Below are 14,492 nucleotides of genomic sequence, written 5' to 3'. Positions count from 1 at the left end.
GACTTTCAGAGGCTTCCCAAAAGACCTGTGCGTGGTCAGTAAAATACTTCAGCTGGTTGCTAGTTGTCTTGCTGGGGTCAGTTCCTAGCTGGGGTAACTGCTCCGAGAAGTCAGGAGTAAGGTCCCTGGCATGGACAAGGGTTTCTTCAGAGGATGGTTACCCCTTCTGAGGGTTTAGCATTGCACACTGGAACAAGTCTTTCAGGAGCAAAGGAAGTTGCAGCTTAGTCCTAGTTTTTCCATACCACTAACTGACAAAAAACCTCCCACCAGGAACTAACCTCTCATTTATAAGCTAAAACAAACCAAGGGGATGGGATGGATTAAATGCACATCTGAGACAACAGTAAATAAGAATGCATATAAGTCAAGATACCGTATTTTCCGGTGTCTAAGACAACTCTTTAACCCCGAAAAAATCTTCTTAGAAGTCGGGGGTCGTCTTATATGCCGGTTATGGTTGCCCCATACAGTGGGGGAGCTAAAAAATGGGCGCATCCCCAGTGTATGGGGCAACCACTATATAAAAAAAAAAACAGTTAACTCACCTGTGACCCATTCCCGGTAGCTGTGCATCTCCTGTCCCATTCCCGGTGCAGGCATATAATATATATATATATATATATATATATATATATATACAGTGGTGCCTTGGATTACGAGCATAATTCGTTCCGGGACCGTGCTTGTAATCCAAATCCACTCTTATACCAAAGCAAATTTTCCCATAAGAAATCATTGAAATGTAGACAATTGGTTCCACACCCCAAAAATCGTTTTATAATCATTATAGCAGCAGTGTGTATAGCTGAGTGTGAGTGCAAGCACATTATAGCAGCAGTGTGTATAGCTAAGTGTGAGTGCAAGCACATTATAGCAGCTGTGTGTATAGCTGAATGTGAGTGCAAGCACATTATAGCAAGAATGGAGAGGACTGGAAACACAAGGACTGATAGAGACTGCAGGGAGCATGAAGGAATGAGCAGGGCAGATGTGGACACATTATAGCAGCACTATCTGTCCGGGGAGAGAGGGGTTACAGCTATAAAGAGATTACCCCCACAGTCCTATCTCCTGATGCAAGTCCCAGCCTGAAGTGGATCTGCTATAAATTGGAAGGTGAGAGAGACTTCCTGGGTCAGAGTACTGTGCTGCAGACCCCGCTATGCAGGCCATGCCCCTCCCCCACTCACGCTCCCACCCAATACCAGGAGCTCTTAAACCAAAGCAATGCTCTTAAACCAAGTCACAGTTTTGAAAAACTGTGAGCTCTTCTTGCAAAACACTCTCAAACCAAGTTACTCTTAAACCAAGGTACCACTGTATATATATATATATATATATATATATATATATATATATATATATGTATACAGTTTGCGTAAGGATAGTGGTATATTAAATAAGAAAAGAAGTTATGTTTATTTTACAAAGGTGACGAGAAATACGTGGTGAGAAGACAGGAGCACTTCTTGAATCAAATTCTTTGTTCTATCCCATTCTTCTTATTAAAGCGGGTATCCTTTTCCTACACATAATTTTTTTCTGATTCATCCATTTTATCTACATACATCCAGTTATTTTAGATACTATTTTATTTACTATATAATATATTAGTGAGCCATGTTTAGTACTTTGATGGGCCAGTCTAATGCTGCGTTTACACGGAATGGTTATCGCTCAAATTTTCGCAATAACGATCGCATTTGAGCGATAATCCTTCCGTGTAAACACAGCAAACGATCGAGCGATGAGCGAAAAATCGTTCATTTTGATCTTTCAACATGTTCTCAAATCAGCGTTCGTCGTTTGCTAAAAATTCGCAGATCGCTTTGTGTAAACAATCTTTAAAAGATTCTCCCTATGTAAAAGATGGGCTAAAGCGATCTTAAAAACGCAATAACGATTTTTCTTACTAATCTTCTAATGATTTTTCTCCATCTAAACGCTGATCGTTATAAAAACCAAATTGTTGCTTCAAAATCGTTAATTCGATTGGGCGAATTATCGTTCCGTGTAAACCCAGCATAAGGGCCCATTACATGGGGTGATCATTGGCTAAACAGGCCAATATTGACCTGTGTGACAGGGCCAGCAATCAGCTGACAAACAAGCAAAATATTGGCTATCATCCCCCTGTGTACTAGGGGATTTGCAACCTATAGCTAATAATGATGAGTAGTGATGAGCGAATAGTGAGATATTCGAATATTCGATATTCGTACGAATATCCCGCGAATATTCGAATATTCGATCCCATTAAAGTCTATGGGAACAAGTATTCGGTATTTGACCATTTGAATGGTAAAACCGGAAGCTGGGGGATTTGAACGCTTATAGAATATTTGTTGAATATTCGCGGGATATTCGTACGAATATCAAATATTCGATTATCTCACTATTCGATCGAATATCTATTCGATTGAATAGTATTCGCTCATCACTAATAGCTAATTGTGGCATAGGGCCAAATGAACAATCTAGCTACCCATCATTTGGACCTCCCAACATAATATTCTAGCAATGTTAACCCCTTAACAAACCCATGACATATCTCATACGTCACGGCGCCGTTAGGGGAGTTCAGAGAGGGGCCACAACGCGACTCCCTTTGAACCGCCGCGGTCCCGGCTGCTTTCTGCTGCCCAGGACCGTGGCTATTAGCGGGTGATCTCCGCACCTTCTAATAAGAGCATGACAGCTGCATTTAAATGCCCTGCGGTGCCTGCCCCTCTACTGCGTGACAGGTCCTCTTTTATTGTTTCCATTTGTCGATTTGTGTAGTTCCAATGTGAACTGATAGGTGGTAGTTGTTCGCAGTTTTCCTTGGCCACTGGCCAATCATGTAACTGCAAATATATTATTTGTGTAATGTGTTTTGCTGCCACCTGGTGGAATTTTTTTGTTATTGGTCAAAGCAAATAGTCACATGCACCATTTGACACCCATCCTAATATGGAAAGTCCTAGAAGGTGGTAAAAACTGGTTCAGTCTTTAGCCCAGTCTCCTCTATCCTGTATATGGTAGGAGAAGTAAGTTCATTTTGGAGTAAAGCCCTGTGGAGGAGTATGTAGACCCTGGGTTGCATTGGACAAATCCCCAGCAAAGACTACAAGTTGTCCATAAACACCAGCTCTAATTCAAGGGATTCTAAATTCATTTAAAGTGTATGTGGTCAAAAGAGCCATATCATCTGCTAGCCATTAAAGAAGGGTTGTCTATGTCCCTTGCTGCATTTCATGACCCGTGGAGCTTCAGGCCAGGTCTGGTCACCAAGGAAGATGAAAAGACTACAAAGAGTTGTATACACCCCACAGATTGCCATTGCAAAGTGTCAAGTGGAACTATAAGTATCAGAAAGACCCATCTTAGGAAGAGATTAATGGGACTTTGAGTATTAAAGCTTGTGTAGAGACTAAGCATAAGAAGGTCAGGTGGTACCACTAAGGCCCACCCCAGTATAAAGTCAAGGGGGGAGATTTATCAAACTGGTGTAAAGAAGAATTGTCTTAGTTGCCCCAAGCAAAGAATAAGATTCCACTTTTCATTGCTCATACATTCTTTGAAAAATGAAAGGTGGAATCTGGTTGCTAGGGGCAACTAAGTTAATTCTTCTTAACACCAGTTTGATAAATCTTCCTCAAGGTGTTTCCTTACTCTGTCCATATATTCTATATAGTGGACCAAGTGTTACCTATAAGCTGGGACTTTGGTATTGCTTTAATCGTTTAAGTAAATAAGGAGAAACTGCTTTACCTCACATAGACCTGTGTCCTCATTTTCTACAATTTTTTTTTTTTTTACTTCAACTTCAACCTTACTGGAATAAAGGAGACCTATGGGACACCCCATGCCCATGATCATGACTGTTTGTGACCCTGCAAGGTTCATCCTGTCTGCAGATACCTTTCTTACTGGTGGCATTCTACTGGAAGTTACTCCCTAGTAGGGATGCACGATGCACCGAAATATCGATACTACTATCGATATTTCGGGCTAAAAAACGGTTCGGTACCAGGATTTCCTGATATCGATACTTTATGTTAAAGCTGCACTATTAGGCAATATAACATAAAGTATAACGCAGAGAACATGGACGGCGGCTAGCTGAGCGCCGGCCGTGTTCTCTATGTGTCTCTCACTCCCCTGCAGTCTCCTCCTCTGTTCTCTCTCCTTCCGCTCCCGGCGGCGCCAATTTTAAATAGCCGGCACTTTGCGATCGCTAGTGCCGGCTATGTAACTGTGTAGATGCCGCTGTCACACTGACAGCGGCACCTGACCCCTCCTAAGCCTGCTCCATATGCAGCAGGGGTCGGCTACTGTGTGTAGCAGACCCCCGCTGAAATGATTTATGCAGAGGAGCCGGAGCTGCATGGAGGTCTCCGCGGCTGGAGAGGGAGAGGAGGACGGAGAGGGAGAGAGGAGGAAGGAGGAGAAGGCTGGAGAGGGAGAGCGGGAGGTTTGAGAGAGAGGACACATGTGAGGATCCAGCCGGCTGGCAGGTGGGGGAGGTGCAGGGGCTGTGAGGTGCCGACATCAGCATAAGTATGTGTATAGCAGAGCCGAGTGAGCAGTGTATAGCAGAGCCGAGTGAGCAGTGTATAGCAGAGCCGAGTGAGCAGTGTATAGCAGAGCCGGCTAAGTAGTGTATAGCAGAGCCGAGTGAGCAGTGTATAGCAGAGCTGAGTGAGCAGTGTATAGCAGAGCTGGCTAAGTAGTGTATAGCAAAGCCGAGTGAGCAGTGTATAGCGGAGCCGAGTGAGCAGTGTATAGCGGAGCCAAGTGAGCAATGTATAGCGGAGCCGAATGAGCAGTGTATAGCGGAGCCGAGTGAGCAGTGTATAGCGGAGCCGAGTGAGCAGTGTATAGCGGAGCCGGCTAAGTAGTGTATAGCGGAGCCGAGTGAGCAGTGTATAGCGGAGCCGAGTGAGCAGTGTATAGCGGAGCCGAGTGAGCAGTGTATAGCGGAGTTCTCTGAGTGATCGCTGTACTCTGTACACAGTTATGTAAAAAACGCAAACCTTTACTTTTAACGTAATAAAATTAAAAAAAAGCTCCATAAATTGGTATCTCTGTAATAGTGCAGGCCTGAAGAGTATAGAAAACATTTCACGTTTATTATATTCGCTGTCTAGGGAGTATTATATTTCTATTGTTGTGTTTTTTAAAAATATTTTAGTAAGTATCGAACTGGTATTGAGTATCGAAATAAAAATGTTAGTATCGGTATCGAACTGAAAATTCTGGTATCGTGATATCACTACTCCCTAGTGCTTTTAGTTCCTTGTGTGCAGTACCATTATGTGGCCTTTCCCAGCCTAACAAAGTCCATCTACAGCCGGATAACTTGTTATTGTCTGTTTGAGTAGGATATTCAAGATATTTTATCTCTATCTATCTATCTATCTATCTATCTATCTATCTATCTATCTATCTATCTATCTCTTATTCTATCTACTCCTGCAGCTGAAACTAGCAGGGAGGAAGTACATGACTGCAGTAATTTAACTCCTGCACAGCCCCTTAAAATTAAAGAATTGTGCAGTCTGCTAGTGAATTCAGGTACCAACCTGCATAGAATACCCAGATACATATCATAAAACATTAGGTGCATCACCGCAGATATACTTAAAAGTAGGTTAAGGCCATTAAGTATAAAATTTACATTTGTACAACAAAACCAAAACATGAATAAAAAGAGCAATTTTAACATATTTGTTAATATTAATAATGTATTGCAGACTAGAATTAGACATTTGTGTTCTGTTATAGATGTCTGATACCGTATTTCCCCGTCTTTAAATTTTTGCTTCCAAAGATGCACTAGGTCTTATTTTCAGGGGATGTCTAATTTATCCATGAAGAAGAATTCACATTTATTATTGAACAAAAAAAAAAAAATTAACATTTATTATATACTGTACAGTCTGGAGACTGTGACAATCTCCCACAGCAGCTCCTGAACCATTTCTATAACAGGCACAGTATTGCAGCTTCCAGCCACCGGGGGAGCTCAACACGGCACACCCGTACAGCACAGCAGGAACAGCATAAGGTATAGGGCAGACCACGCAGTAATAGACTGTGTGGTAAAGTACAACGGGAATCTCTTGCATGTAGATGCTCTGCAACGGATGGTAATGGTATGCTTCCATACAAAAACTTTTCCATCTCTTACTTTTGGGGAAGGCCTTATATTTAGCAATTCACCAAAACCTCTACTTGGCCTTATTTTCAAAAGATGTCTTATTTTCAGGGAGTTAGGTGGTAGGCTCACTATTGGGAAGAAGTGGGTCATGTGACACCTACGGCAAAAATCCAAGGGAATGGGAGCAGAAGAAGGAGAGAGCAGATAGAGTATACATCCCCGATCTCTCCACTGCAGTCCATATAGGTGATATAATCATTTTACTTCTTATTTCTCTGTGACCCAGTAAAAAAATAAGCATAATTTTCTAGAAAAGAATTGGTAGACCCCATATCCTAGTGTCGGGGTATTGCACAGACTTCGAATGGTTTGGGGGAGTTGGTAGACCCAAATGCAGGAGTGAGGTCGAGTTTAGCACCTGGTGGGGCCTTAAATGTGAAATGCTGAACAAGTGTTGTAAAAAACAGAAAGATCTCCATTTTGGCCAGGGTCTCGCCGGCACAACTTCTTTTACCTAAAAATTAACAATAAAAAAAATATAATGTCAAATGCAAGTAGTAAAATTTCAATATTATTTAGGTATTTGCCTACCACAGAAACACTTCTATATACCCATTACATTAAAGCAACATTGTTTCCAATCAGAAATAGCTTTATGGAGAATGTGTGGTGTCAGCTTGAGCTCCTGGCCCTCTAAACAGCCCAGTATATATATAAAATGGAGTTGGAGCACTGATACATGAAGCTCTGGGCTAAAAAACGGGACTTCTGTCTTTAGCGGGAGTCCCCTTTTTTTTTTTTTACATACTTTCTGTCACAACCTACAGCATAGAGTGCCACAAAAAGTAAGTAGAGGAGCATTGACACCTCTTATTGACAGGAGTCCCTGCTCTTTTATGTGGACCCTCTATGCCTCACCAGTTAGCCCCACTGTAAATATACCTGTGTGTTTATTTGGCTCCGCAGTCTGATCAGTAGCTGGTAATGTGATTATCGCTATGGCACATCTGACAGACCAGAGTGGGGTGGGGCTGATCTGACGCACAATTACACTTACAGGAAAGGCTGAGCCTGAGGTACAAAGGGTAGGTCTTGCTGTACAGTACATAAAAAAGCAGGGACTCCTGTCTTTGACTGGAGTCCCTGTTCCTGTATAGTTCATCCTAGGAAAATTCGGAACAAATTTGATTCATTGCAACTCAATTTAGTCACTTTTGGACAATGCTTTTTTATTAGAAGAGGCTCCTAGCGAAAAGCTCCTGCAGCTGTACTCGATTGAAGGGCAGTAAATGATAAATATATCTACAGTGCTTCCACTCATTCGGAATTACAGCCCTACACATTAAAATGAATAGGCTGTCCATGTAATGACATGCTGAGTCTTCCAAACTAAGAGACCTCTTATTAATAGCTTTCAATTCTGCTTGAGGTCAAGTATGAGGGTTTCTTTCCTTCTATAATCTCAGAAATGTATTGCCCATTCATAACTTCATTCCTCCTGCAATACAGTCAGTGTGAATGTTACCTATAGAGAATGGTATGAAGGCCTCATTCTTTTTGAAATTTCCTTCTGAGTCCATAAAGTGTTCAGGATAAAACTCATTGGGTTTTTCAAAGTATTCTTTGTCCATGTGTATAGAGTGCAGCACCGGGAGGATAGTGGTTCCCTGGGGGCGGAGAACGTATCATAATAGGATTTGTAGCCAGTTAGATGTAAGTTACGTGGATACTCAAGTCATCTGTCTTCCTTTCAAACCAAGGTTTCTGAATAATTTTTTTAGGCAAGATTTTACTTTTCAGTGGCAGAGTTTATCTTACTTTACGATGTTTAAAGTGTCCCTGTCATTGACATGTCCTAGAGGCATGTGAAGAGAGGGTTCCCACAGCATCTAAAGGTGGTAGCAAGGGTGTTTTATTCACACATCAGGGTACAAAAGAACAGCGATGTTTTGACCTGTTGGTCTTTGCTTGATAATGACCAATAGGTTGAAACGTTGCTGTTCTTTTCTACCCTGATGTGTGAATAAAACACGCTTGCTCCTACCTTTGGATGCTGTAGGGACCCTTTCTTCACAAGTCTACAGAGCCCATACCAAGGATTGTAGGCCTTCCTGTATGCATCCTACATCTACACTAGCAGCCATAACCACAGTATCTCCAAAGGGTGCTGTTGGACTTATTTTGGTATGTCCTAGAGACATGTCAGATCCGATTGTCCAGAGCCCCACTGATCTTTAGACATAACTGGGAGAAGCACGCAGCTAGTGATTAGCAAACATGTTCAAAAGTGTTCGTATGTTCACACGAACATGGCGTTAATTGTTCGTGTTCACTGTTCACAATTTGTTTGATGTTCGGAATGGTTATAACGATCATATTCGAACTTGCGAATGTATGCCACTGCGTAATTTACGCTTTGCACTTGATAAACTTGTGTAACTCTAGACTGAAACGTACGCAATCTGTGCGCAAATGAATAAAAATAATGTGTGTACACAACTGAGTAGAGCAAAATGTACGCTTCTACTGTACGTGTGTTATTTGTTTGTGAATGTTCGGCGAACACAAACCGATCATGATCTTTTTTTTATGTTAGTGTTCGGGATCCGAACTGAACATCAGGATGTTCGCTCATCAATACACACACATTTCTTTCCTTGGTTTCCTATGATCTGTCTCACTGCATGAGACAAGCTCCATAGACTTACAATGAAGCTCATCTCATACAGTGAGCGCCTCTCCCATCTGAATCAAGAGATCAGTAGGAATTTAAACCCTCAGACCCCAACCTATCAAAACTTTTTATGACGGGAACTTGTTAAGGAATCAAATAATAAATAAATAAACAACTTTGCTGTGCTTTTGTAACCACAAGGAACACCCTGTGGACTTTTAGACCTAATTTACATAAAAACATCTCAGGGTGCTAATTTCCTTAAAGGGGTTGGCCACTTTATAGTAAAATTGCTCAGTGTACAGTATTAGTAACTGTACTGACTGTGTATACTGACAACAGCTCCCTATGTACCTCATAGAGCTAATATCAGACTCCCCTCCTCCAGGCTGGGCTGCCCTGCTCTGTGGTGTTTTGGTCCATAAGATTGCTGACATGGAGGAGCATGTGACCAGGCCCCGCCCCCAGTGTCCACCACTGAGCCTCTATATGTCTATGGAGAACACAGTGGACAGGGCCTGGTCACATGCTCCTCCATGTCAGCCATTTTGTGGACTGAAACAAAACAGAGAAGGGCAGCCCAGGCTGGTGAAGGGAGTCTGATTTTAGCTCTATGAGGTACACAGGGAGCTACTGTCAGTATATACAGTGAGTACATTTACTAATACTTTGTACTGACCTATTTTACTATAAAGTGGCCAACCCCTTTAACAATGGTATCTATGGATTTAGAGTTAGAAACCTTATTGAACCTGCTGACTGATCCATTTACGATTTGAGTAATGTGTCAACAAGATGAGTGTCTGATTTGGTACTTACCTTTGGAATAAAATAGCCTTTGAATGTAACATCTTGAGAAGCTACATGTGGTACACTAGTGGGTGCAATATCCCCAAACCGTTGAATTTCATGAACAACAGCGTCTGTGTACGGCAGTTGTTTCCTGTGCTCCATTTGAATTTGAGCTGACCCGATCACTCGATCAATTTCATCTTGCACTTTCTCTGCCAGAAAAGAGATAGAGATTATAATTATTAACAGATATTTAGGAGACCATGTAAATACTGCAGGAAATAATAATAATAAAAAAAATTACCTACTTCTTTTTTTAGTAACAATGCCACTCTAGTCCATAAGCCATGTCTGGTATTAAAACTCAGTCATATAACATATAAAAGGCAAAATAACCCACTCAGAAGTGGAAAAGATAGTAAGTCCAACACAATGGGAGTTGCATCCTGAGGCCATGTTCACACAACATATGTTTTGTATAAATCACGGCCGCTGTTGCAATTAGTAACAATGGCCATGATTTATACAAAACATATATTGTATTGTAATGAATGGCATCCTGGCCAGAGCATATGCACATAGTATACGCTCTGGCCCCATGAAAAACTGACATGTCAGTTTTGTGCGGCTGCTATTAAGTGAATAGTGGCCGCACAAGACATGTTAGTTCACACAATGGAGCATGCGGCCAAATAGCCGGTCTCATACAATGTGTAAACATGATTGTCTTTTTAAGTATAGTATATATCTTACTTTGAATTTCTGGATGTGCCATCATCAGCAGGATACTCCATCTCAACGTGGTGGACGTGGTCTCCATTCCTGCACCAAACAGATCTCCCACCAGCACAGTCAGGTTGTCATTGTGGTAATACTCAGTGGATTCTTGCTTCCCCTGTTCATAAAGTTACATAAAAATACATATAGATATTAGTTTAAAGGGAAATTGTCATCAAGACGTTTCTATCTAATCTATCAACATCATGTAAGAGAGCCGGAAGAGCTGAGAAGATTGATAAATATCTTTGCCGGAAAAGATTGAGTATAACTTGAACATTCTGTGTTAACAAGTCTAGTGGGCAGTGTAACTCAATGGAATAGACTCTATAGATTGGAAGGATCAAAAATTTCAATTAATAAATTACATATCAATCTGCTCAGCTCCTTCTGCTCTATAACATGACACTGATAGCTTTCGTGGCATTTTCATGGTGATTGGTTCCATTTAAGGACTGCAAATTCTCTTAAATCACCATGATGTGCAGCTTCTTCCAGACCCTTGAGTAAGCCATATGTGATGAAGATAATAGAGAGTGTCTAGTGGACCTTAAAGGGGTATACTGACTACAGAGGAATATAGCATTACTTTAAAAAAAAAAAAGCCATTTGTTTGAGGGGGGACATAGTTCTGTACTTCCTGGTTGAGCAGTTGTTCAGTACTACAGGTCCCAGAATTCGGTTTTCAGTATTGCAGGGGAGGAGTTGGATGAAAACAATAAAGTCACCGGCTCCACATTTCTCTGTTTCCCTGGTCTCCTGACGCTTCCTGGTCTGAGACTTGCTTGAGAAGTGACATTTTAGGCCCACCCAGCCATTAAACGGCCGTAGTTGGTTGCCACTTCTGCGGCTGAATGGCTGAGCAAACTTTAACTGTCCCATCTCAAGCCCTGTCTCTGCAAGTTTGTCCTTGACCCTTTAAGCTGCCTTGGCCTTGAGACCTATAGGAGGCTGGGAGCAGCATAGTATCCCTGCACTCTACTCTCAGCTCAGGCACCTCATCGATGACACCAAGGCACCATTTGTCTTATCTCTCTCTAGGGCACCAAAATACATTGTCCCAATCCTGATGTAGATGGAGACCCTCATTACAACAAGCTGGATCCATTGCACTAGTGTCTCCTTTGACATTTTTATATTCCAACTATCAACAAGCCAGATATAAAAACAAAATGCATATAACTGATCATATAAAAAGAGAGTGGGGTCCTTCAAGTGTTGCAGAGTGTTGTACCTGCTGTTATAAACTGAAGACATAATAAAGAGGTAAACTTTCTATGGAGCTACAGATTGGGCTGCAAGAATCTTGTCTGGCCACGGAAAAACAAGTTAAGTGCTGATACGATAGCACATGATGCCACAGCTTTAGACAAGGCAGATGGGGTTAAGATGTAAATATAAAACCTAGAGATGTGTCCTTCCTTATATGAATGAGCAAATTTGCAATACTAGCGAAGCACTTCACTAGGCTCGGCAGTTGGCTTGTCAGACGGTTGCCTTTGAACACACCCCTCCTGGTGTCTAAAAAAGTTGAATACAATTTTGGGATTGTTCTCCCAGGAAAGCAGCCAGCTTTTCCATACACCCGGACTAGAGCAGCATGGAACAGATTTCAAAGACAGACGGCTGACAAGTTGACCATCAAGCCTAGTGAAGCGCTTTACTTTGCTGTACTGTAAATTCACTGATTCCTAGTTCCTTACCATTCCACACGGCTGAAGATATCTTAATTTGTGTGTTCACAAGATGACTAGTTTAGAACAAACACTTGATTTCACAATACTGAGTATTAAATTAGTATCATGAGAAACTGGACTCAGCTAAGCTTATGGAAAGGTAAGGATGGACACATTTGGACTTCTCTCAAGTTCCTTTATGTTGCCCTGTACTGGATGCATATAATTCTTTGTATCCAAATGTATACATAAGTATGACAATAAAAGCAATGGTTTAGCTTATATTAAGCTGTGATATATTCACTGTACCTCTAGTTGCTTTGAAAGGAAGGTATCAATAAGGTTCCTCTGGTCATTTACATCCAGTTCTTTCTTATATTTTGTAAATGTTGATCTGATAAAATTTTGATATTCTTTAGTATTTTCAAAAATTGTTCTGTGAGGTCCTGGCAGCCGATCCATTAGGGCTGAATAACTGTTGTACAACTTTGAGGGGGAAAAAACTGATTTTAAACAAATGATTGAAAATTTTGAAAATTTTATTGAAATAATAAAATTTTCAAAAATTAATAAAAATAAAAATGTTAAACCAAATTTAGCCACCAAAGGAAGAAGAAACAAACAAAAAACAAACAAACAGCATAAGTTAGAATAAAAAAAAAAAAAACTTCTAGACTCCTAATCTGGCAACAGGGTTTGTCACCTTTACTATATTTTTTTCAAATGCACTGAAGAGATTATACTTTATAACTTACTGTTAAAACTTACTGTTGTCTTCTCTCCAGCAACATTTACTCTGTTTATGACGCTCTGCCTGCTACTGGTCCCCTGTCTCTGTTTACAGTCAGATAGAAATGTGGGCAGCACAGTGGTTCATGTTGTTGACCTACATTTCTGTGGTCCTGGGTTCACATACACCACAGACAACATCTATAACGAGCTTGTATGTTGACAAATGTAAAGCATTATGGAATAAGTTGGCGCTATAGAAAATAATTGTCCATACATGGCTGCCTATGGAAGAGCACATGACCCTACACATTACTGTGCCCCCTCATCCGTGCTTGTGGCACAATGCTCCACCATAGACAACCATGCTCCACCATAGACAACTTATTCTGGCTGAATAAAGGGACAGGGGAGCGATGGGGGGCAGGGCTTCATTGAGTGAATAATTAAAATATTTTTTTAACTTTTTGAATCAAAATGTTTTGTTATAAGATTCATTGTGATGATGACCTCACCCGATTCGTATACAAACAGCAAATCTCTGACTTACCCTGACCCATGGGCTCCCTAGGAGTTTTACATTCTCATTCACTAAACCCATAAGCCTCAGAATGGTCGGATCCCCATATTCAAATCTTTTATTGAGCAGTATGGCCACAATGATGTTGGTTACAGCCCCGGTTATACTGGTAAAATCGCCAAAGGGCTTTCCTAAAAAATAAAATGCACATTTTTTTTTTTATATATATAAAATAGTTTTTATATGTGAGAGTATATAGACAGATGCTGGGGATGTTTTTCTTCCTGTTTGATTATTATTTATTTTTTACAATTATCTTAAAGTGTACCTGTCACCCATTTTTACATTTTTTTCTCACCTTTTGTGGTCCAGCAACTAGGTCATGTGATGGCAGAGGAAAAAAGATCATTAACACATAAAGTCAAAAATGCCAGAAAAAAAATGATGCATTAAAAAAAAAATCACCATGCACCACATTTTTTCTATGGCCTGGAAAATGTCATTCCAAAAAAGTGTGTGTGTGAGAGTTCCCATAGTGAGAAAAAAAAAGTGTAACCATAAAGAATATCAGTATTCACCACTATATTAAGTGGAAAGTAAACACAGCTGTTTAGATTCAAAGGCCACAAACCTGTATATAGCTGGTCAGATGAGAAATGAAACAATTGTATATAGATTAGATAATGGTCTCTGAGTTAAGCAACCTGGACTCCAGACTGATACTTTGTACACAGCTAGTCCTGTTCTCGGCTTACAAGCCATATTATTGTACCAGTCTAGACAATGCTCTGTGAGATAAACAGCCTGGTCTGTAACAAACCAGTAGAATTTTTTTTTTTGCAGTTGTTAATATTTAAACCAAACTAGAAACCTCAAGCCATAATGTAGAAGAACCCCTCACCTTCATAGGATCTCATCTTCTGCACTAAAAACTCGGCTTCCTCAATGATCTTTTCTTCTATGGTTCTCTTCCCCATCCCATAGTCCCGTAGTGTGGAGAGTGTAAATCTTCGCATCACTTTCCAGTTCTCTCCATTGGAAAAAACAATTCCTAAGTAATGGAAGTAATAGTAATATTTACCATGATGGAGTACAAACAAATTTCTGATAATGAACTACATGGGATGAGACGTGGCCAAGAGTATATTCTGATTGAGGAAGTTAGCTTTGCTGTTT

The 14,492-nt window shown here is 40.7% G+C and overlaps 1 protein-coding gene across 1 annotated transcript in view; it reads right to left on the bottom strand.

Annotated features, from left to right (window-relative positions):
• Positions 1-14,492, bottom strand: part of LOC138795289 (uncharacterized) — a 59,611-nt gene that overhangs the window by 41,304 nt on the left and 3,815 nt on the right. The window contains exons 4-10 of the mRNA XM_069974280.1: positions 14,218-14,367; positions 13,347-13,507; positions 12,377-12,553; positions 10,368-10,509; positions 9,642-9,826; positions 7,674-7,815; positions 6,487-6,662 (exon numbers count right to left, since the gene is read on the bottom strand). Of these exons, the coding sequence (XP_069830381.1) occupies positions 6,487-6,662; positions 7,674-7,815; positions 9,642-9,826; positions 10,368-10,509; positions 12,377-12,553; positions 13,347-13,507; positions 14,218-14,367 (1,133 nt within the window). The remainder of the gene's footprint in view (positions 1-6,486; positions 6,663-7,673; positions 7,816-9,641; positions 9,827-10,367; positions 10,510-12,376; positions 12,554-13,346; positions 13,508-14,217; positions 14,368-14,492) is intronic.

Source organism: Dendropsophus ebraccatus, chromosome 6 (genome assembly GCF_027789765.1).
Source record: "Dendropsophus ebraccatus isolate aDenEbr1 chromosome 6, aDenEbr1.pat, whole genome shotgun sequence".
Lineage (NCBI taxonomy): Eukaryota > Metazoa > Chordata > Amphibia > Anura > Hylidae > Dendropsophus > Dendropsophus ebraccatus.
The sequence above is the reverse complement of the archived record's forward strand: the minus strand, read 5'-3'. Positions and strand labels throughout refer to the sequence as shown.